This window comes from Thermobia domestica, chromosome 8 (genome assembly GCF_964235325.1).
Source record: "Thermobia domestica chromosome 8, izTheDome1.hap1.1, whole genome shotgun sequence".
In the NCBI taxonomy this organism is placed as follows: Eukaryota; Metazoa; Arthropoda; class Insecta; order Zygentoma; family Lepismatidae; genus Thermobia; species Thermobia domestica.
The window spans coordinates 101,596,765-101,622,893 of NC_137461.1; the positions used below are offsets into that span (position 1 = coordinate 101,596,765).

The 26,129-nt window shown below is 37.6% G+C and overlaps 1 protein-coding gene across 2 annotated transcripts in view; it reads right to left on the reverse strand.

Annotated features, from left to right (window-relative positions):
* The window catches only part of Mhcl (Myosin heavy chain-like), a 545,621-nt gene extending 519,923 nt beyond the window's left edge, over nucleotides 1-25,698 (reverse strand). For both annotated transcript variants that reach the window (XM_081768806.1, XM_081768805.1), the window contains exons 1-2: nucleotides 25,466-25,698; nucleotides 1,411-2,583 (exon numbers count right to left, since the gene is read on the reverse strand). In XM_081768806.1, coding sequence (XP_081624932.1) covers nucleotides 1,411-2,568 — 1,158 coding nt within the window. In that variant the 5' untranslated portion in view covers nucleotides 2,569-2,583; nucleotides 25,466-25,698. The remainder of the gene's footprint in view (nucleotides 1-1,410; nucleotides 2,584-25,465) is intronic.
* Nucleotides 25,699-26,129: the final 431 nt, after the last annotated feature.

Consider the following 26,129-nt stretch of genomic DNA (forward strand, 5'->3'; position numbering starts at 1 on the left):
GGCATACAAAAACTTGTCGAACGCTATGATAAATGTTTAAACAAATATGGTAAATATATAGAAAAACAGCTTAATGTGTACACAGGAAATAATCAAAAATATATGGCAACATCTTTAGTAAGTTTGCTTCTATTGACAATCAGACATTAGTAAATAAATAAATAAATAAATAAAAATAAAGAAATTTTTTTAAAAAAAGCCCACGTACTTTTCTTTTTCTTAAATCATTTTTATAAAATCTAATGTACAACTTTCATCAATATTTTCTTAAGTTTTTCTTATATTTTCTGCATTAAATTTATGGTTTATATTTCCTCCATCGTTTCCGCAGGTTACTCGATACATAAAGAAACTTTAATGTATAGAGTGCCTACGTGTGAATCTGATAGTGACCAACGTTGTGATCTAATCCCGTGAAAAGTATCATTCTTGACATGGATAAAGAACCAATACATAATAAGCCAAAATGCGGATAATTCTGCAAAGTCCTCCTTCTACAAAATTCACGAATATTCCCAAATTTGATAGCTTCAAAATTGCAGAATTATTCTACTCCAGGAAACTCGCCCATAAAATAACGAATTCGAGTGCACAATATATACACATGGACAAGGAAGAACAAACGGGAGGCAGTGATTAAAAATACAAATTAATGGCTGGTACACAAAATACTTCATAATAATAATTCAATTCGATTATACGTTTTTTGAAGTAATAACAGGTTATTCTCACAGCGTGACCGCTCTTGGGAGTTCGAGACAAGATGACGCCCGTATAAATATTTCGAGTTTTGAAGTCCTATTTACAATTAAATTCACGTTTTATTGTATACACTTTTTTAATAATAATAATAATAATATGTGGAACATATCCGGCGACAAACTTTGTTTTCAAATCATTTATTTTGTGTCAATTTCTCATTTATTACAAGTAGACTAGGACTTACATCTATACTATTTTGGTTACAGCACATGCAGTGACTAATGTACCTTATTTAATGCAAGTATTATTTAATACAAATTTTAGCTCTATCACAATCTTAGTGCAGTAGTCGACTTGGTCTAAGTGGTGCGACTGTAATTTCATAACCACATGTGTTTGAAAGGAAGAAAGAAAGGACTGTTTCTGTATTTTGGAATTCATGCTTAGGGAGAATCGAAAGGTTATCAAAGATTATTTACAAACGTCGCCGCATTAGGTCTTTATCTCCAGGTTCCTGGATCCGATTTCCCTGCTATCTCTAAATCAAAGTATCTCCCTGTTGCCTCATAATGTTGGGTCAACACCGAGATATCAGAATTCTACGACAGCAAGATTATGAAATAGCTGGAAGTGCTAAGACTTAAATAAATGTAACACAAAAATGTAATGAACATATAGCAAACCACTTCGTTTAGAAAGCGATCTTACCTTGACAATAACACTGTCACCAGAGGACCTGATCATATCAATGATTTCTTCACGCGTCTTGTCGTCCACTCCGACGCCATTTACTTCCAACAGCCTGTCTCCAGGAAGAAGACCCGTTTCGTTATTGTGAGTAATTGACCCTGGTTCAGCGAATATCACGGCTTGACGACGCTCACCCACAGAATCACTGATGCGTTCAACTACCATTGCTCGACGTAAAGAGAAACCGAAATCTCCACGAGGCTGACGTCTTATGGTTAGGACACGAGGTTTCGGTAAAGTAATAGGCATCACAGGTGGCAGAGGTAATTCGATATCGAAGCTGCTTGCACGGCTCAAAAAGCCCTGGCTTTCACCCACAGGACTCGTGCTAAATGGTGGAGTGGCAAAGCTCGTGTCAGTTAGGCTATCCGCACTTGGACTGGTGATAAGTTTAGGAGGAGTCAGATAGTCACCACTTCCTAATGATGGAAATTCATCACTTGCTCTACTCGATTCAGCAGGACTCACGTGATTTGAAGTAGGTTTTCGCTGCATATTATCACCAACATCATTTGTCTCTTTCTGTTTTTGTTGAATCATAGTCACATTCTGATAAGTTATCACCTCATTTTGAAGAGTGTTTCGTACCAAAACACTGGTATCATCTTCTAGTAACGGAACTACGTGATTCGCGGACCCATCCGACCCATAACTGGAACGACCACTTTGTTTTAAAATCCCGCGTTTCGGTGGTTTCGGAGGTATAGGAGGTCGGGGCATTTTAGGACCATCTCGAGTCAAAGAAGTCAAACTCGCTTCACTGCTGTCACTCTGAGTGAGTGTGTCACGGAACCACGATGACGACGATGGTGACGGGCTAGCGGGAGCTGGCCGACCACCTTCTACATCTCTGTCACTCGAACGATCTAGTTCTGCAAAGAAATTCGCACTATAATCCGCTGTTATACCACTCGGTAACTTTTCTTTTTCCTTTCTGCGACCACGAATTTTTAATGACCGTCGAACTTCGTCGAGCCTAAGGAGTTCATCTGCAGACATTCGTTCCCTGTCCCTTTTCTTGTTTTCTTTCCGTTCCTTCTTTTCTCGCTTCTTCTTCTCTTTCTCTTCCCGGTCCTTCTCCACTCCTCCCCGATCTTTCTTCATAAAATTAAACATGGTTGTTGCTCGAACCTGGAAAGTTAAAAATAAAATAAATCTATAATATTTGGGTTGGTATCATAGAATCATCATCTTAAGCATAATACATACATAATATGGGAAAAGACAGTTACCAACTACAATTGGTGACTTACTTAACATTTAAAACAACGTATCAGTAATGCAACATACACAGTGAGATCTATCTTGGCTACCATCAATTTTTTGGGAAGTTGCCAACTTATGAAAATATTAAAAAATAAAAAAATACTATTATAGATAGTAATAAGCACTTCCAATGCAGCTACTAATTATTGTCTATTAACTTGTATTTTAAATAATACATAGTATTTTTTTTTTCAAAATAAAAACATCATATGAAATAAATATCTATTTAGTTTGTCATTCAAACAGTATGTTCCATATGTAATTTCAACATGTTAATTAGCTATAAAATGTTACGGCATATTTGTTATTTCTTTTCTCTCCTTCCCTACGATATAATTATATAAATTAAAATGTCAATTCCAAGAAGTACTCAGAACATCCATATTGTCTCGCTCGCCGCTCTCAGCAGTGAAGAACCAAAACTGATTTGTTCTGCATTTGAAATATGGTTTGAACCACCGAGTAACCAAACATCTGTTCTCTTATTTATCAGTCTTTTTAACTTGCAACGTATCTTAAACCGTCATTTTTTTTTTCTTTCTAAATTTCCTGCAAGCTCCCCAGGAGGAAAAAGATTCGAAGACAACGAAAACAAAAGTTATACAAATCCGGCTGGATTGAACCACGAAATGGTTTTGCAATATAGAATACGAATAGGAACCCTTAACGGCACCAATTTATTGATCCTCTCGCCGATAATAGTTACAAAAGCAAAAGACAGTACCATTGCCTGCTGTATTTTTGGAGAAGTTACTTTCAATGAACAAGTTTCCCCCGTTTCTTCTTTAGGTTTACCGACCTTGTGAGATACACAACAGTAAAGTATGTTTTGAAAGAATTTCTAAGCAACGAAGATAACGTAGGTGTCCAACATGCAAAGGTGAATTTAACATTAACAGCATAGAAACAACATTATTTGAAGGCAGCAAAGTTCCAAGATAGATAGGTAGCCAACTTAAGCAGTAATATGTGTCTTAACGAAAAATACTGGCTGCATAGAAAAGAGGTCAATTGATTGATTGAATAGGGGGTTTAATGGGGACGTCAGCATCAAGGCTATATGTCCCCGTCACGATTTACATGGTTGCTCTGGAATAAAACATGTAAAGAAAAAGGTTAAAATACTAGAGCGAAATAAACGAAAGTGCTGCTACATAAAAACATAAAATGAAAAAGAAAATAAAAGAATAAATAGTCTAAAACAGATAACAATAACAATATATAGAAAACAATAAAATATAACAGAAATTAAAAATTTAGCAGCAATAAAAATCGACAACACATTAAAAACGCTCAGAGAACGTGAGCAACCCCACAAGCTTTAACAAAGTCAAGTACCCGGCAAACTATATCACTTGCATCCCCCAAGGCGCGGGTAAGAACAGAAGGCAATCGGAAACGTTCTCTGAGAGCTGAGTATTCAGGACATTCAACAAGAATGTGCTGAATACTCAACGGGACTATACACTCCTCACAGTACGGACGGTTCAATTTTTGCAGCAAGTAACCATGCGTCAGATGAGAGTGTCCGATACGCAGACGCGCCAGGAGCACTTCATCTCGACGACGATGGCACGAGGACGTATGCCATTCTCCTAGGATTGGTTTGACTGCATGTAACTTATGGTCCCAATCTGCTTGCCAGTGAGAGCGCAACAAAGAATAGAAATGACGCTGAACATCGGAGCACGGAAGGCTATGCTCCAGTGCAACACCGGCCAAGGCGGCGTTCTTGGCAGCTGTGTCAGCACGTTCGTTTCCCCGGATGCCGACATGACCCGGCACCCAGCAGACAACGACGACACAACCCTGTTGCTGCAATTCATGGCATCTCAGAAGAATGTCTTGCACGACAGAGTGCATACTGAAGACATTCTGCAGACTCAAAATCACACTCTGAGAATCGGTGCAAATAAACACACGACGGAGGGAAAGCGTGAGAGCGTGGTCTAAGGCAAGCTTAAGTGCAGTCAATTCAGCAGTGAACACGGAACACAGGCGATGCAAAAGAAATTCGGAGCTGCCCCCGTCAGTGACAAAGGCACAGCCTACAGAATCCTCATTCTTAGAACCGTTCGTAAAGAACACACTAAAATCGGGGTACTGATCTAACAGTGCGGCAAACTCTTGCTGGTACACCTGGGAACTAGTTTGCTGTTTCGAATGCATAGACAAACGTAAATCATGACGAGGTAGACGAAGCACCCATGGGGGAACAGCACAAAAGTGCACCAATGAAAGAGAGGGCCACACGAAATCGTCGCCAAGGAAATTTTCACACGCACGGATGTACCATGGACGTGTAGAGCGAGGACGTGCAGCATAGCGCTCATATATCCGACCATCACGGAGACATGGTTTACACGGGTGGTCTGGAATACAACGCACAGTCGCAGAATAATTAAGAAGTACTCTGCTGCGACGATATGATAACGAAGGTTCATTGGCCTCAACATACAGGCTGGCGACGGGACTAGTTCGATAGGCGCCAGTAGCAATACGAATACCCAGGTGATGCACTATGTCGAGTTGTCGTAACAGAGAAGCACGAGCAGAACCATAGACAATACAGCCATAGTCTAACTTGGACCGAATTAGACTACGGTACAAACGAAGCAGAACAGTACGATCAGCACCCCATGTGCGGTGGGAAAGGACACGAAGGAGATTCAGAGCTCGAAGACAAGAGTATTTAAGATTCCGTATATGTGGTGCCCACGACAAGCGACGGTCAAAGACCAGACCCAAAAAACGGACTGTATCAACGAATGACAAACGGGTGCCATCGAGGTACAAGTCCGGGTCAACAATGCAGGTACGCTGCCGGCAGAAGTAAACACAGTGGGATTTCTCGGTAGAAAAGCGAAATCCAGTCTCATTCGACCAGCGAACAAGACGATTGAGAGTCAGTTGAAGCTGTCGAGTAACGCCGCGAAGGTGACGGGAGCGACAGAAAATTACAAGGTCGTCAACATAAAGCAAACCAGACACAGGAGCCTGGATCACCGAAAGAACGCTGTTGACTGCGACAGCAAACAACGTGACACTAAGGACACTGCCTTGTGGAACACCATTTTCTTGTACAAAGCGCTCTGAGAGATTAGATCCCACACGCACTCGAAAGTGGCGCCCGTGAAGAAAATTCGAGATAAAGTGGGCCATATGCCCACGGAGACCCCAGTCATATAATTGTTTTAGGATTCCGTAACGCCAGGTGGTGTCATACGCCTTCTCTAAGTCAAAAAATATAGCAACAAGATGTTCGCCGTTGAGAAAGGCGTCTTGAATATGACCCTCAAGATAAGCAAGATTGTCCGTAGTGGATCGAAAACGACGAAATCCACTTTGAAGTTTGCTCAGAAGTGAATTGGATTCCAAATACCACACCAGGCGCTTGTTAACCATGCGTTCAAACAGCTTACAGACGCAGCTCGTCAGAGCAATGGGTCTGTAGCTCGTGGGGCTAGTTGCGACTTTGCCTGGCTTCAAGATAGGAAGAACGAGAGCCTCACGCCAAGCAGGTGGAAAAAACTCCTCGACCCAGAGGCGATTATACAGTTGCAAGAGAGCAAGCTGTGTATCGCGGGGGAGGTTGCGCAACATTTCGTAGGGTATACGATCAAGCCCTGGAGCAGTGTTGGATGATTCACGAAGAGCACAATCAAATTCAACAAGGGTGAAAGGAGCATTGTAATCTTCGCTGTTAGCGGTACGGAAGTTTAACGGGTTCCGCTCAAAACGCGCCCTAATGGGAACGAATGCTGGAGGATAATGATCAGACTCAGAGATAGATGCAAAATACTGGCCCAAAGTGTGTGCTATCTCCGAAGGGTGAGTAACTAAGACACCATTCTCAGACAAAGCAGGAACATCAACAGTAGGAGTATTGCCATTAAGAGAGCGGGCCCGACGCCACACAGTGGACATCGCTGTGCGACTATTGATGGACGAAACGTAATTCATCCAGCTTTGGCGCTTCGAAAGCTTGATAAGACGTCTAGCTCGAGCACGTAGAATGCGGAAACGCTGCAGATTGTCGTCAGTTGGATGACGATTAAAAGTGGCAAGAGCGTGCCGACGTGCCAGGATAGCCTCACGGATTGCCGCAGACCACCATGTAACACGCCGGCGAGAAACGTCGCCACCGCATTCTGGAATGGAACCATGAGCAGCATCAAGAATAGTCTGCTCAAATCCCTCTGCCACAACAGCTACAGGGAGATCATCACGACAATGAAACTCACTCAGCTCACGAAATTTACGCCAGTCAGCTTGCTTTAAATTGAAGCGGCGGAGAGGAAAAGGAGGAGAAACAGGGAGACCTTCGACAAGCAACGGGAAGTGATCACTGCCACAAAGATCGGGATGCACCCTCCACGACAAGGAGGGCAAGAGACCAGCACTGCACATGGAGAGGTCGATACAAGAATATGTGCCGTGGGCAGTGGAAAAATGAGTAGGACTGCCGTCATTTAGGATAAGCAAGCCACTCTCCTCAAGAAATTCGGTGACCTGTCGGCCACGACCGTCGGTACGGACAGAACCCCACAGACGGTGATAGGCATTAAGGTCTCCGACAAGCAAGACTGGCGGCTCAAGCTGATGGAAGAGCTGAAGCAGATCGGCGGTTGTAAAGGCTTCAGAGTGAGGAACGTACAATGAACAAACTGTAAGCGGGCGAGAAAAGTATACTCGCACCGCAACGGCTTGCAGTCTGCATACGATGTGAAGTTGCTGAGAATGAACAGAATCAGAGACACAGACTGCCACGCCGCCAGCAGCGTGGTCAGTGTCTGGCTTACCACATCGATACATAGTATACCCAGAAAGAACGAAGGACTGGGTAGGCTTAAAATGGGTTTCCTGCAAGCAGAAAAGCACAGGCGAGTGGTCAGTGACCAGTTGGGTCAATTCCTCACGGTGAGTAGAGAAGCCATTCAGGTTCCACTGAAGAAGCGCCATAGTAGATGAGATCAACGTTTGAGGCGAACTTTCCCACGAGGGCCCATTACAGTCCACTCCGTGTCCATCAGTTCATCTTCCACCATGTCAGATTTCAAAGAAACTCCAGGTGGCTTACGAACTGGAGTAGATTTTGGTCTCTTGGGAGAGAGAACCGTATCGTTGAGCCGGCGTATATGCTGGCTAAGCTTAAGGCCAGCGATGTAAGGTGAGCGGCGAAGTCCGGGAGTACGCCGAAGACCACCACTAACAGAGACACGTGGGGTCTTGGGGACTTCGCTACTTTTTGGAACTGGTGTCTTTTGAAGGGCGCTCGTGGTTGCAACTGGATTCTTAAAAAGGTCGCTCGTACGTGCAACTGGGGTCTTGCGGTCACAATTAGGCTGTGGTACCAAGTCGGTTTGGGTGGAAACGTCGACAGTCTGGGTGGCAACAGATTTCCGAGAACTAGCGGCAACAGTCGCAAAGGGAACAGAAAGCGAGGAAGGAAGGCTTTCTTTCAAACGACGCTTCGCATCGGCGGCAGAAATCTTCTCGACAACCATGAGTTCTCGGATACGCTTCTCACGCTGAAAGGCTGGACAATCCCGAGACCAAGCAGAATGCTCACCCTTGCAGTTGACACAGAAGGGCTTCGTCGCTGTACAGGGATCCGCACCATGACAAGCCTGGCCACAATTGGCACAAAGAGCAGCACTCGCATTGCACGACGTGCTGGTGTGCCCAAAATGTTGACATTTATAACAGCGCAAGGGACTAGGGATATAAGGACGAACTTTGAGACGATAGAAACCAGCCTTAACGTAATCAGGAAGCGTTGGCAAACTGAAAGTAAGAATCAGTGACTGGGTAGCTACGAGTTCACCTGACTTCTTACTTTTGATGCGAGCTACGTCTACAACGTGTTGGTCCGCTAACTCCGACTTTATCTACTCCTCGGTGGCATTAAGGAGATCCCAACACGAGATCACACCTCGAGAAACGTTCAGTAGACGATGGGGTTCTACGGACACGTTCACTTGGCCAATTGCAGTTAACTTCATCAGCTTCGCAGTTTGCCGCTCGTCGACGGTTTCCACCAGTAAGGTGCCATTCCGCAATTTCTTAATATCTTTAACCTGTCCGGCGTTATAAGTTATAACTTTATTAATAACAAAAGGTGACAAGCCCTTCAGAGCACTCGGACGGTTATCGGTAGCATCGGCACCATCAGTTACTTTATCTTTAATTACAAGATATCGGACCACGGGTGTCGCGATACTTGTCTTTTCCACATTCTCGCTGACGGAATTTTCGATCTCGCTCTCAGTCAGTTTGGGCTTTTTATTAGAGGGCGAGCCCGGACCCGTTTTGTTTGTTTTTATACCCATAAAAGTGTAAATATTAATAAACATGGATAAAGGGAAAAAAGGGTGTGAGGTCACACCGGGGCGTTAATAGGGGAACTAACGCTACCCCCTGGCAATCCCTTCAGCACGCCCGACACCTTAGGATCAACGTGGGGCCAACGCGGTCAAGGGGAATGGAAGTGCAAGGAAACCATTCCCGTCGACAAAAACGCGTGGCCCCGGAAAAAGAAGAAGTTAAACAAAACAAAAGAAACCTGTCCAACAAAAAGATAGACCCCCGCCAGCCCAGGAAGAACAAAACAAAACAAAAAGGTGCGGATTTTTTTTATTTTTAATTTTGTTGTTTTTTATATTATTTTTAGTTTTGCGATTTTTTTTGTTTTTTTTTTTAATATATTTGCAAAGACGCAACACGCCAGACAACACAAACACTGGACGCAGACAACAGTAGGCCGGGTGGGTGCACGTCCTCCCCAAGTGGAGGAAGACGTCCACTAGACCTGCCTCTTCCCGACTCCCACCAACCACCCGCGAGTCCGGTAGCGGTATTAGCGGCTGAGAGGGCGTGCAATGATATGAAGATGAGGGGTGATAGATGAATGAAAGATGAAGCCGCCCTCTCAGCTCCACCCCCTCCCCGACGATGACGGTCCGCTACATGGAGGGGGAAAAAGAGGTCAAGTTAAGAGATTTCACCCAATCAATCAATCAATCTATATATATATATATATATATATCACGCATGCAGTAATGGAAGATGCGAGATTGTTCTTAAACTTATTTTTCACTTCCCTTTCTGACAGTCGGGGTTGAAACAAACAAATAAGAGTAAATTAGATTAGTATTTCTTAAAGATTGCAAGTAAAATGGATGGTAAAGTACTATCAAATGAGTTGTTTACACATCTTCAGTTGAAATGTCTCTTTTTCCAGTGTTATAGTATCTAGATACTGTATTTTTAATTCACTATTTAAAAGAACTATAATAATCCAGAAGGATAGTACGTTTATTACTAATGGCAGATGATGTTGAAAGTGCATGTATTGAATGAAACATTCTCTCATCAGGCGGAGCTGATGGCGTGGTCCTATAATCCAGGTCTCTTGCAAGACGAGATTGTGTGGTGGGGAACACCCAATACTGTGAAGGTTGGTTTTACCAACTCTACCATATTCATGTCCAGTTAATAATAGGGCCTGTCCTTCATAATCTCGATTTGGATAAGAATGCGTAAAATAAAAACTTACGAACACTATCTCTTAATGTGAACACAATAGTCAGTTTGTCAATATGCTGTCTGGTTAAAACTTTAAATCTTCAAATTTGCAGTTTTGAGAAAACGAGTTTATATAACGATAGCTAAATCATTTTACTGAGTTACCAAATGTTCTCATCTTACATAACGCATTCTATTATATGTGGTTATATCATACTTCTATCAAATTAAATCAATCATTGTTCCGGCGGAATATGTTTCACTGTTTACACGACAATACTATTCAATGATTCAGGTCATATCTCTCAGGCAGACAACAAAGAGTGATATTGGAGAGATCCGAAATGTGCAATATCAAACCCAATCAGTTTTCAAAGAGGAATGCCACAAGGGCCAATACTAGGACACCTGCTATTTTGTCTATTCGCAACAGAAATACCGAAGTTGCATGCTAAAATGCATCCATATGCAGACGAGACACAACTTTGCTATCCACATGTCCAAAGCACGCATCACACACTGCCGTCCTCATAAATGAGGATTTAGAAACATTTACTGAATAGTGCACACCAAATTCCTTGAAAGTAAATGTAAGTAAATGCATATTAACTATCACTAAAACTAGAGAAATATCCGAAAAAATTGCAAAATGAGTAAATTAATATATCAATACGAAACACGCTTTTAAACTACTGACCCATAGTTAAAAAAAAAAAATAAAAAATAAAAATGTTACTAGACGAGAAGCTAAATTGGAAAAAACACTTATCTACTGTAACTAGTAAATCATTATTAACTCTTCGATTACTGTACAAATATAATGAACCCTTAAATATGAACATAAAGCTGTGCTTGGTACACACGCTCATTTTTCTACTATTCCACTATTGTGACTCTGTATGTGGACTAGCCATCACAAAGTTCTTACCAACATAAATCCAAAATACCTGCATGCTATTTATCTACCTATAACACACAAAAATCTGAACATATTCTACCCCCTCCCCCCCTCTAAATAAGAACGAGGTTCTAACAATGTCAAGAATGCGGCTGTTTCATCTGGACTGCCTGGTATATAGTTATAAACAGTAATGGCCCATTTTACCTTAAAATTAGGCTGACGCTTCGGAATGAAATCTACTCATACCAAACAAGACTTTCTCGAACACTCGACATCCCACGTTACACAATAACAGATTCAGCGAAAGTATTTTCTTTCACAACTGTGAGAGCTCGGGATTCATTACCTCCCGATATAAACTGAGTACAGAAAATTCTTGACCTTCAATCGTAGAATAAAGGGTTTTCTCTTCTCTCAACAAATCTTAGCTTGAATGCCTATTCCTTGGACTGTAGCAAGTAATCTACTTACATATCCAATATATAGTATTGAGTAGTACAAATATTAACTTATTTATAGTTTTTCTTTTTCATTTTTATATTAACTTGGTTTTGATATTACGCTCTGCTGATAAATAAACCCTATCTTTTTATCCTGTATATGTGATTTTTTTATTTTAATGTTCATGTAACATATTCTTATGTTTTTAATGTAATTTGCTAGGTTAGGCAGCAGAGCAGCTTATGGCTGAACTCTGTCTCATAAGAACATTTTCAATTCAATTCACTATCCTCTTTTAATAATGAGCTCGTGACGGGGACATATAGCCTTGATGCTGACGTCCCCATTAATCCCTCCTAATCAATCAATCAATTTTAATAATGAGATATTCAATAATAAATAACATTTAGAGCTGCAGGAAATACACGTAACTCAGAACTGTCCATTTCGAAGGTTTAATTTGACCAGAAACCCCCAGAACACAGCTTGCAATCAAACAAATAAATACAAAGAGTGCATTGTTCTCCAGTTGTAAACCTATATAATGTACAGTCTTTTATACATTTACTAAGCAAAAGGATAGTTCTGAAAACAGACACTGAAATATCTGGAGTACACATTTTTGTCATTATGTATATTCACGAGGCTTTTATTTGGTCTAGGAATTAATTCGTGCGGTTGGTACGCACACATTGAAGCTGTAGTACAAACACAAAATACATAAATACCTTAAGAAAAATATTGTCCATCGCTAGCCACCACTTTCGCCCATCTGTCAGGCAATGTACGGATTCCGTGGCGAAAGAAGTCCTCATCCTTGGAAGCGATCCAGTCAGAGACCCATGTTTCGATATCTTCTGAAGAAGTAAACCGCTGTCCAATCAAATCGTTGTTCATGCAATCGAACAAGTAGTAGTCCGAAGGAGCAACGTCTGGTGAATACGGCGGGTGGGGTAAAACTTCCCATCCGACATTTTCTAAATAGGTTTTGACCGGTTTTGCGACATGTGGGCGAGCGTTATCATGTTGAACAATAAGTTTATCATGTCTGTTCTCCCATTCTGGTCGTGTTCTGGCCAGAGCTTGCTTCAAACGTATTAATTGTCGTCGATAACGTTCTCCATTCATAGTTTCACCCGGTTGCAGCAGCTCACAGTACACCACACCTTTCATATCCCACCATATGCACAGCATAACCTTTGCACAGTGAATATCTCGTTTTGGTTGTGATGGACCTGGTTCACCTGGTTTCACCCAGGCCTTTTTTCATTTAGGGTTCTCGTAATGGATCCACTTTTCATCACCCGTAATAATTCGATGCAGAAACCCCTTTCTGCTCTGTCGTTAAAGCAGCAATTCGCAAATGGTTTTTCGTCTTTCAACGTCTCTGTCTTTCAATTCATGTGGAACCCAATATGACATCTTCTGAATCATTCCCATGGCTTTCAAGCGTTTGGAGACTGTTGTTTGATCAACGCCTAATGCTGCTGCAAGTTGTTCCTGCGTTTGACACGAATCCTACTCGAGCAATGCTGTCAATTCTTCGTCTTGAAATTTTTTTGGCTGTCCAGCTCGCTCTTGGTCTGCCAAGCCGAAATCACCACTTCTAAACCGTGCAAACCACTTCTGACACGTTCGCTCAGCTAGAGCATGGTCACCATACACTTCCACCAAAATACGATGACTTTCAGTCGCACTTTTCTGCATGTTAAAGTAATGCAGCAGGACACCCCGCAAAAACACTTTATCAGGCACAAATTGCGCCATGTTCACTTAACTACAAACTGGTGTTGTTGACGCTTTAATCCACTGCCCTATACTACGAACGATACGCGATGACAGGGGTTTGCAACACATGTGTGGATACACGGAACTGTGGGACGCTCCGTTCGTTGCGCCATCTCTTGTCCACCCGCACGAATTAATTCCTAGACCAAATACTAGATATATGAGTAACAATTTATTTTGATTAAAAAAAAAAAAAATGTAACACAAATTAAGTGGATGAAATAAATATAGATAGTATTAAAAGCTCAATTTGCAGTACGTATCTGATGATATTGTCGTACAACTTACACAGTTTAGTGAAGATTACGAAAGTTTGACAAAGAGTGTTAAGGAAATCAAACTACCAGTAATATATGCATCACAGTTAATAATATGTGTGTGCTGTTACAAGAAGACAAAAGAGAGTAGGTTCAATTTACTAGTTAATACCATATATGCGTTGTACATATACAATACATAAATCAATGAAAAAAATCTATTCCAGCAGGATAAAAATTATCAATTACTGGCAAATGAATTAACTTATATACGTTTTAGCACCACAAAAATTAGCTTTTCTCAAAAACTACGCACGAGAATTTAGCCTCAAGTATCTCATTTAGTTTAGCTTGATCTGATCTATCGATTTATATATATACACTTTACCTTTAGACAATATTACAATAAAGGAAAAATTAAAACTATATATTTACTCCCTAACATAGACTGGTACCCGTTAAAGGCTTATCACATACCGTACTTTGTGTTTTTCATTTACAAATTTTATATCATCATGCATGTAAATTTCTAACTGAAAAACTAAAACGAAAATGAAGGATAAAATATGTACTTACAACTACATTACAATACATTTGAAAGAAATACTATTACACTTCAAAAGGTTAAAATACCCCTTATAATATACATTTAACTTTTACGCTTTAAAGTCAATTCTGTCTGATCCTTCAGCATAGAAAGTTTAATTTTTTAAGTTCACATTATGAGGACATACATGCTACTCTATTCTGTTATATCGAATGTATCGACCCAGTAAATACATTCTGAACTACTGGTACGTACAGCACGTCTTTACCTTTATACCATAACTTCGTTGAGGATAGCGTGTAGAGTTTCTTTGACCCATGTCTTATAAATATATATATAAAGCAAACAAAACGTAATAAAGAAAAGCATACACTACACACGTAATTCCTTGAAAGCTGCTGAACTGGGTTTTATGGAAGAGGAAATAAAGAGAAACACGTGACACACTACTTCCTCATATTAGATTCACGCCTTATCTAACAAAAACGTCTATGCATTTACAATCACCAATTTATGAAATATCCTACAAGAGGAAGGGAACACATTTCTCTAAAGTATAATTTTATAATTTTGATTTTTCTTTTTTTCTTTTTTTTTTTTTTTTTTCTTTCTTCATAGATTTAGCTTGCAGCAAACCTCCATATATGAAGATAATCCTGAACAATACATGAAAGTTCTACATTTTTGGGATTTCTCTTTAAATTGTATATACAATCATATTTTAGCTGAACGAAAAAGTACGAAATATAAGTTTGCTACTATCATAACTACTAACAGATATTACTGAACTCTTACCTCAAACACTCATTAAAGGTTTGTTTTTCATATAGAGTTTCAGATTACCAGAATTGTACGACTACTCTCGACTGTACCAATTACTTGTGGAAAATTCTTAATAAGACAGCAGTGTTCGATAGTAGTGCAGGAAATTTTTAAAAAAAATCTTATAAAACAATTTTTTAAAAAAAAATTATTATTTTTTTAAGTTTTAGATCAGCTTGAATCTCAAGTTTTACCTATAATTTGAATAAACATAGTTTTGCTTTATCTCATTACGCCGACACGCATAATTCTTGACTTGCTAAGAAAACATTAAATCAACACTCCTGAGTTCTGGTTACATTTGTTTTTCAATGCAAGTATCTTTCTGCACCTTTTCACAAAGTAATCACCCTGTAGTATTTTTCTTTGGTTCCTTTGCCCCATCTTATTCCTATCATAATTAAACAAGGAACACCGAACGTGTGAGGCATTACGATGGCCTTATTCTTCACTTCCAACTTGGAGGGCACGTTGGCTCACAGAACTTTTAGACTATTGAGAGGAACATGTCTCTCTGTGGTATATCATTAGAAAAACATATATTCACCATTCATAAACTATGTTACAAATACATCTATGCCCTTCTATTACAAAATAGACAATAGAAGATTTCCCTAATGAACTGGACCATTACTTCTGTTTTCTCTAGATCTAAATTCAGTGCCCCTTAAATTCAACTAGGTCTGCGTTGCGAATAATTTCACTACTGTTATTCTGTAAACCAGTGTGTATATTTAATAATAATGCACTGAAATCTTTGAGTAACGGACGCCGGTGAGACATGATTATTTGTCGGTAAATAAGATATGTCCGTTACAGAAAGATTACACAATTTGAGATTACTAATAGCTCATACGGTACCTGTAAGCAGTATAAGTCAGTACATTATTTACTAATCTGAATATAGACTAAAATTGATATCCTGTACTTAGCGTTCGAATTACTACGAGGTGAGGGAGATATCTGCTTCTGTATAAGTATACCTACATAATAAAGTACTACTGGAAGTAAGGTATGTGTTTGCACAAGTTGCAAAATAGATTGCATGTGCAAATTTTGTATGTAGGACTGTGTTTTTTGTTCAATAGATTCAGACCATTGCTCATTAATTTAGGACAGATACTTCGTCGGGAATGGATTTTCTGTGTTAAATAGTATGAACTAAGAATAGTTCCTGTCCATTATGAAGAGGTTACTAAATGTTGAAGAGACAGAGATTAGGTTACACTATATATGCCCAAATATTCACGCACTTCGAAAACAATTAAATTAAGGGGTATAAAAGTTATGAATGGTGATTTAATTAGAAACGTGACACCACAACCTGGAGTAATACTGCAATAATAAAGCAATAAAACACTACTGAATGAAGTCATATCAACTTTTACGTGAAGTGGTTTACGAAGGAGTGACGACTCGCACACAATACAGAGGTGTAAAGGAGTTCACATTCTAACATTTTATTGTGATATGTAAGTTTCAAACTAGATAAACTTGACAATCAAAGTGGACGCATTAACGTACAATCTGTAGCTTAGAATATACTATATTTGTGACTCGAATGCTTCAATAATCAGACTCAAACCACAGCTCATGTAATCTATAAATTTTGGGTAACAAGACTTGCATTTCGGAAACCATAATAAAGAACTAACTAAAACCTAATGCTATTTCTTACGACATACTTAAAGAAATAAATTCTTTATATCGTTGTAAACATACTATTTTTTTTTTTTTTAAATAATTTATTTATTTTGTTACTACGAAGCAATCTTGTCAATAAGTGTCACATCTTCCTTCAATCAGTTCCTATCTACATCTACCGTATCTTCGATCACCCAATTTTCCATAACTTCTACTCCTTGGTACTCACCTTTCAATGAAAAATGAAAATATGTCCTTTCCAGAGATCAATTAAACAAATTACTTTTTGCACGAAATACTTCGCGAAGGCAGAATTGTACACAACGTCTATAAAGACAAGTCTGTGACTATAAACATAAAATTGCTCTCTCTCTCACACACACACATACTTGCGTATGGACAGTTTCATCATATTCCACCACGATCTACTTTTTAGTTCGTCTATACAGTAAGATGTTTTGGAAATGTGAACTCGAGTATGCAAGCGACTACACATACCACACCTGTTTCTAATTTACATGCTGAAGTTAAAAATAGAGAAAACATTCTTTTAGTTTAAAATGTTTAAATCTCAATAAGTGGCGGAAAGGCACAAATAATCCAAGTTAAACAAGAACTGACAAAAATTAATTCAACTCTTTTGGCAGGCCGTCTCCAAAACGGCCACAATATATTGATTATCCTTTTTTTCTTCCCACCAATATACAGAAACTTAAATAACCAAGCAATGAACTTTAACCTAGTATATTTTGTTAACATTCTACTTCGTAAAAACAACTGAATATATTTTTATAAATATCAAATTGTATCCTTGTCTGGTCTTTAAACAGATAATAATGGTCTCCATTTGATCATTAATAAATATAGCCCCTTTATAGTTCTCAAATGATCTTTATTCAAATCTTTATTCAAAGATTTAGTGCTAAATTATTATTCTTAAACCATCCCATTTCTTTGTGATTGTGTTAATTACCACTTATCTTACTCCTGTGATATTTTCTAAATTATCCTTTAATTTCAAATTTAATATTGATTTCCCTTCTCTCTCTTTCTACACTTTTAATTTCTCGATTTGTATCTTCCCTCCGCTACCTATCCTAATCGTTCAATTCATCAGTTTTTCTACATATTTATTTTTTAAAAAAATCAATACCACATTTATTGTCTCTGCAAAGTATGTGTCGTTCCCTTTACTTATCTAAAGTACCTTTTGAAGTTAATATAGGAATATTTCCTTTTATTATTATTATTTACATCAAACGATTTGTAATGGAGTGAGAAAAAGCAAGTTTCCCTCACAATTTATCTTCTATTCCTCTTACCCTGTTTCGTAGGACGTAAAATCAGAAATTTAATATTTTATTCTATTTGATGCCATAAATAGACGATAGAATGCGCTTTGAGCTTTAAATGTTGGCAGTCTTCAAGAAATAAGAATGACAACTATAACAAATAATGTCAAATACTGAATAACGTGTTACAGTCATCAGATATTTTAAGCCCAGGTATGATGTCAAAAACAGGAAAGAAAAGCTTTATTTTCATACAGAATGTAATGGAATTTTATTGTCACCTGTTATTTGGTCTATCCAGCATGTTTTATAGATATTAGGTTAGCATTGAAAATGAACTAAAAATTACATGACATGATTATCCAGAATCCACTAGAATCACAGGACAAAACAAGACTTCGTCTCAAATATTTATGCATAACACTAAAGACAAATATCACCCATCCATAACTTACTAAACTAGACAGCACCAGTTTATTTTTCCAAGTTTTTAGCTGTCATACAGTTTCTGTCAATACGTTTCGCGAAGAAACGGTGGACGGATATGTTGATAAGGATTGATGGCAGAACCTAAAGCTTCAGTTTATTGTTCCTCAATTATTGATTGATTACGGTGTTTAATGGAGAAGTCAGCAGTGAGGGTATTTGTTCCCGTCACGGGTTCTCTGTTTATATATTTTTCCCAGAAGGAAAGAGCTGGAAAGTGTAGTCATAAGGAATTATACGGTCGATGCCATGATGAAGTCGTTGCTTGTATTCATCTCCAAAAGTGAATCACCCTCTCTCGCATTGGAACGAACTCATGGTAGGAAACCATAATTCAATCGAACTACTGTCTCCGAAATTACTGTCGAGATATCATGTAGGGAAGTGGGGGTATGAATTTTACCTTGTGAATTACCATATTAAAAACATTTCTAAACCAAGTGGGTATACATAAACCACAAACTGCTCAACTGTACATTGACTGCACTGAAAAACTATTACAGGTATTTTCTCAAAAACTTAATCAGAAGCGTCCAAATATTAAATTCACAACTGAACACAATTTGAATTTTCTGTTTTATGAGTAGATTTAACAATTTATTGCTAAAATGTAGAAAACCAACTGAGTGTGACTTTTACAAACATACATACAGGAAAAAAAAAAGTTCAACTAAGGAAGATATAAACTATCAACAAGAGATTATATTTTAATTAGGTTAAAAGGATGGATATACCCTACGGAAATTTTGAATAAATTACGGTAAATGGCTTTTGACTTCATAACTCATCTAATAATGTCAAACTAAGCCCCCAAAAAATTGGGATTCTTTTTTTATATTGACCTAAATTGTTATCGAGTCTGCAAAAGTAACGAAGAAATGTAGGTTTTAAGCTAGATGCAAATCACCCATAATTACTGAAATGCAGTTTTCAGACTATCAAGATTGTCAATGCGACTGTTCTTACACTGAAATTAATAAAAACAAAGTATTTTGCCGGTTGGTACTAACGAGTTAAATTAAAAAAATCCTTTTTTAAACAATTAAAATACAGCAAATGAAATCTTCTATACCACTAAAATAGCATATCTTCCTTAATCTCTTTATTCTTAATCTGTGCTTGGATTGTCTTCTTCATTCATTAATATCTTTTCATTACATGAACTCCATATCATAATCTAAATCCCAACCTTTTTTTTTTTTTTTTTTTATCTATATCTTTGTAATCTTTACCTTTACAATCTTATCTTAAGAAATCAATGTATTTTCAAAACTGAATCTTATTTCTGCCTTACTTGCACATACTATCTCCTACTTACTTAGCAACTGTCAGTGTCACATTAATAAGTACTTTGTGCCACTCTCAAATCCCAACATTTTTTTCCACGTTTCTCGATCTTTAGCTTCCTCTTTTAACTTCCAATAGTTTCTTTTATTTTTCAAATCATCAGTCAGTTGTGTTCTTCTTCCTATTCTTCGCTATCCTTGCATCTTTCTTTCTATGGCAGTACGAAGAAGACAATTTCTTCACCAGATGTGTTCAATCCAATTGGTCTTCTTACGAAGGATGCTGGCTAAAAGCATCCTCTTCTTTTCTATCCGTTTTAGAACATCTTCGTTTGTTACTCTCTCCCTCCATTTTCCTCCAACACTACGTTTCAAAGCCCTCCAAATATTTCTTCTTTAACTTCGGTAATGTCTAATATTTCACATTGTAGGAATCCCCCCCCATCCCCCCTTTTTTTTCAAATTTTCCTACAGGGTTACTTTTTTTATATAATATTACCATAATTTGTTGCAAATTTCGTGTATTAATAATATTTATTTAATCTTTTCACTTTTCGTTTATGTCAATTAGTCATGTCTTGATTTGACTAGTTTATATGTGGGCGTAGTTATTCTAATGATCAATTTTGTTACCCACTGAAATACATATACTTAGGAAAATTCTTCTAAATTGCGTGAATTTACATCATTTTAGTATTATACTATTCTAAATATTCAATTTCTTTAATTGAGATAATATTGTCAAAATTGTTCAATCAGAAAATCCGATGATTATTAAAAATAGGCGGATTATATTCATAGTCTTATACATATTTACACGTCCATATGTTTGAATGTAAATGTTGCTATGGAAATCAGCGTGTGAACTCCTGAGGGTTGAGATTAGTTAGTTGCTGGTGATGTAAAATGGAAGCGACTTGTGTTTAATGTCCGTTCTGGAATATATTTAGCGGTTTTGCTAATTGCATCAGAAGTACGCTATGTTTGGCAGAAGTGAAATACATATATACATATATATATATCAGGTGTTCTAAAAAAATGGCGCCCACGGACAACAGTACACTATTCTACAGGCCAAAATAAAGCGAAAACGTTACATGATGGTATGCCCTCCGTGGCTTCGTTCAGCCGCTATGGGGAATCAAAATCTGACAATGTGCAACGTCGCAGACTAACTTGAAGCCATTAGCATTACTCTACACGACAAGCAGTTGAATCGATTGCTAGTATCAATGAATACCAACTTTAGCTGCCATTTCGTAACGATCGATATAACATTTTGATAGATCTAATTTATAATTCTTTATTTGCGACGTTGCCACATGATGCAAGTTGTGTCTCCAGACGAGGACTCAAAAATATATATATATCTTTATTTTGACTTGTAGAATCCGTCGGCGTCATTTTTAGAACACTCGATATATCTTAAGTGAGACAGTACCTCTAAATTCTTCATTGACATTCTAAATTATATAATCTTGTTTGTTAGCAAATCTTCAGCATTAACGTAAACTGAACCCTTATTTTAGTTTGAGGATTCTTAAAAATTAAAGTAAACCTGAACATAACGTTTTAGAAGTTTTTAATATTACAGTTCAAATTACTTTACTGCCAGAAGCTGGAATTTTGAAGAATGGAAAGGGCAAATAACATGATTTGTGGTTAGTTTTGTTTTAGTCTCTCCTTACACAGAGTAAAGTGGCTGTATTTCCAAGCACTGCACAATGTTTTAATACTTAACCGAGTCATCAATATGTTGGTAAAAAGAAAGTGTTTTGCTGAACAAAACTGTAATTTTGTTTTTTAATTCAGCGACTTTAAATTCATAGCAGGGATAAAATTCTTCAATCACTTTTGTTCTGTAGAATATTACTCATTATCGCACAGTTTGTCACAACAAAATAATATCAATGGAACAAGTACAGTTTAATGGATACTTTCATTTAAAATTATTCTTTGCCGGTGTTTACAAAATTAATTATTACAAATATATAGATTACCTTCCTATTTTTATTCTGGTACAGATGCATGCTTAGTGGTCCAGGTTAGTTATGTTTTGATAATACTCATGTTTAATTGTACGTAATGAAATGTGAAGTATGGAACACAAATAACCCATAAAACTTCCATTTATGTAGGGGCCAATATTAGAGTAAGGAAATGATGTATGTAATAATATGTGTAGAAAGCATGCAAGGCTGTTACATAAAACAACGATTTAGTATTTTATAAACTATGCGTGTAAATACCTAAGCACAATCTTGTAAGAAAATGTGAAATTTATTCTATTAAAAACTTGAGAATTGCATAACTATTCAAAATTGATTACAGTGACAACTATTAAGAAAATTGTGAATCAATTCAGATCAGCTGTCATTAAAATGTTTATTACAGTTTTTTTCTTTCCTTCTCATAATGCCCATATATATATATATATTGCTGTGAATAAGATCAATCTAATCAATACATACATTTATTTCTGCACTTAGCTAGATAATTTCTTTGCATTTTAAAAGTTGTGTCATAAAAATTCCCATTAGGAAGACCTAGGCCCAGATGGGAGGATAATATTAACATGGATCTCGCAGAGATTGGAATACGAAGTAGAAACTGGATGCAGTTGGCTAAGGATAGAAGTCAGTGGAGAGCTTTTGTGAACGCGGCATTGAACCTCCGGGTTCCATACGCCATAGAGTTAGTTGGTTAGTCATAAAAATTCTTTAATGCATTTCCCATATATATATAGAAATAACAAATGCCAAATGTGCTCTTGACCATGGTGCACTCCGCAAGGAAGACACGATAAAGTAAATGCTATCTGGAAGCAGTGTTGCTAAGCTGTGCCACACGCAAGGCACGTGTTTTAATCTGTATGAAATATTTTTCCAACATCATCCTTTATGCGTACACTTACAGTCGCTGACACGCCTGCTACGCTCCTGCCGAGTCATCTCGATAGCATTAGTGTCTTTTAGTGACCACCTAGCACAAATTGGTTTGTGTTTTTAAGTTGGTTCGTGTATTATGCTAGACGTCCACATATTGTATTTATACGTAGTCCTCCTAAAGTCAATCTGCACCCATTCATGCAATTCCTCCCGTAAGTAACATTTTCTAAAGCAGTAAGGGTGCATTTCCTGCTAAGAGAAGTCAATATCTTATGAATGTAAGTGACCCCTAAAATAGAAGAGCTTGTAGGCCTATTTCAGTATCGAAACTGGGCGATAAAAGCCAAGAAAATGAATATAATACGAACCTTACATTTGCTATTTAAAAAGATGTGGTTTGTTTGGGCTTTTGATAAAGCATGCAATGTTAAGTAAATTTATGTGTAGAAATCCCTCTTGAATCCCTTAAATTCTCTCTAGGGTATTGATGTACTCAACATACTTTATTTATAGGTCTTTTTTAAATCAAGTTGGCAGTAATGACTTGTCACTTACACCAAAATATAAAGAAGATTTAAAAAATAACAAAATATAAACTACGTGAGATACACCCGGTAGGGTTACTAATAAGCTTCGCTCTTATACTGGAAAACGTCAGATTAGAATAAGTAAGCTCATGCTACATGTTTTTCAGATAATCCACTGGAAATCGGCTTCGGAACCTAATCGGAGCGTAATCTATCCGTAATGCATTCGCACCTACAGCCTACATCGATCCCATTCGGGCAGGAGTGCACTTTATGCAGAACAAGTTATTTTGTCACGTTGTTGATATGACGCAGGGTAGGAATAAGTAGGATAGGGTTGGGTTAGATTAGGGTTAGGGAAGTTTGGACCCATTTTGTTAAAATTAATAGAATATAATTGCTCGTATTGCTATTTATTGTATCGGTTCCTGTGAATGTTCTGCACAAAGCGCACTCTTACCCAGATTCGTTTGCAGCAAACCGAGTTGCAACATTATAAAAAATACTTATTATTGATATACGGCCAGTGAATTAATCAAATACAACGCGTTGTGGTAAGAGTTGAAGGGTCTAAGTAAAATAAAAACAAAGTCACTGACTCACCGACCTTAAAAGTAAAAATGTGATTGGCCTAGGGAAGGAGGAGGTAAAGTACCGCAGGGTTGGCAAAAACCATGGTTTTTATTTAAAAAAACCAAAAAAACCGGGTTTTTTGGTTTAAACCAGGTTTATATGGTTTAGATAATTTGCTCTATATATTCACATCATATATGGACAGAAATAAGTTTGTTTCACCTTGGTGTTATTATGCAACAACCGGGTTATGCTGGAAGGGGTCACATAAGCTCAAAGCGGAATAAAAACAACTTCTCGAGTTACATCTGAGAGAAATTGTCCTCCATTTGAACTCGGAACCAGGACTAATTGGCCACAAATGCGATACGTCTGCCGACTCACTCACGAAGGAATCCTGATAAAAAAAAAATACGTTGTACTGATCTTTACATGCTTCTTAATATAACTGTCAAGAGTCATTTCAGAAGGACAAAAAGATAAACAGTTGCACAAGTGAAACCATTACACAGAATTACATATGAACAATTTCAAAATACTACGGAGTACAGAAGAACTAATTTAGTTCAAGTTAGTTAACAACGACTTTTATTGGTCGAAATTAAAGAAATACACCGACTTAATCTGCATATCAATAAGAAAAGTGAATTAAGATACGAATTATTTGAGTCCACTTTGGCTCAGACTCATTTATACATAAATAGATACCAAAGATACTTATTTCACTAAATGCCTCTCGTGAGGTTTGTATGACCCCCCCCCCCACACACACACACACATACAAAAGTACGGGATTTTCGATGTTTTTTATCAATAGTAAACATTGAAACGAAACAATATTTAGAATTTTTCTTCGATTGCAATTACATAATAATAACAACTACAAAAAATCACAAAATAAACATTATAAACTTATATAAAAAAAAGTTGCTTTTGTAGTATAATCTTTTTGAGTAATGAATGGGGAATTTAGGTCTGAATACGGATAATATACGGGAGTAAAACGTGATAACCCACAAATGTGTGTTCATCAAGATTTTACAAACACCTACACTTTTACGAACATTTTTTTGTTTTTTGGTTTAAACCAGCCAACCCTGAAGTACCGGTTTGACAAATAGTAGACTCGGGTTCACTTCCTTGCCCAGTCGCATATTTTCAGTCTCTGAAATTCATTCTATAATGGCTCATTTATATCAGGACGACCCAGCTATCGTTATATGGATTACGAAGGAAACATACATATTTCTTTTTATCAGCCAAGGTTAACGTTATACTGGGTAGGCTTTGGTTAAAAAACTAACCAACAGTTGTTGAGGGCACTGTTTTGTTGACAGGAGAGAAATGAATCCAAGATCATACGCACACTGACCCCCACTAACGCAAAAGTAAATGAGTAACGCATGGATCATGCTTCTCACGTAGCACTCAACTAGAAATTATTTGAAGAATATTTTCCCATCTCATCAAATCAATTAGATATTTTACGCAAAATATCAAACCTCTATAGGAAAGAAAAAATATAGGGGCATGTCAATATAATAATAATATAACAATCACGTAGAGATAATTATCGATTTAGTAATTGTGCTTGGCCTAAATGAAGATTTCGTTTATTTTAAAACTTCCACACTTGTACTCATATTAAATACATCCGTACAAATGTTTCTTATGTGCACTGCATCAAAGTGTCGGCCCTTTAATTATTAGAGCTGTAACATCATCCCTTTCCCATAACAAATGACAATCGAATTAACAATTTACACACCTGACAAGCGTAGTTGTTCACATCACGGCTAGTAAACAAGATTCACTTATCATTCTAAAAGTGGTTTCACACTTTATCTGCATGATGATCGACACTTCACTTCACACTTTCCAAGGAAAATTGCAAACAACACATAAATGACACATCACGATAGATCTTCCTATATGCACTTCCTGGCTTCCGCTCTCCTGCCTGACCGCTCCTAGAACTACCTTACCATGGACCATGAACACGGACACACTGCGCACTGATGTTTGACGGCGCGAATTTTTCCCACTGTCGTGAAAATTTCCCTCTCACGCGAAAATTCACAATGCAGATGTTCGGCAATGATCCTCTCTCCAGCTACTGGAACGATACATTCATCTCATAAAACATATGTTACAAATTTCAAGCGTCTTTTACAATATCATCAAAACTTTTATATAAGTTTGAATAAGTGGATACTTATAAGATATACAGATGTCCATAAGCATAACCATACTGCCTTAGTTATTTATTAAAAAAGGAAACGAAAGAAAAGACAAAAAAAAAAAAAAAGGAAGAAATTAAAGTATCTACTCCAACTCCAATTGAAAACTCCTTTGGTTTCTTTTCATTGATACCTTATATTGACTGTGCGTTTAGTAGCGGATGCCAACTACAAGTTTATTAATCCTCTTAA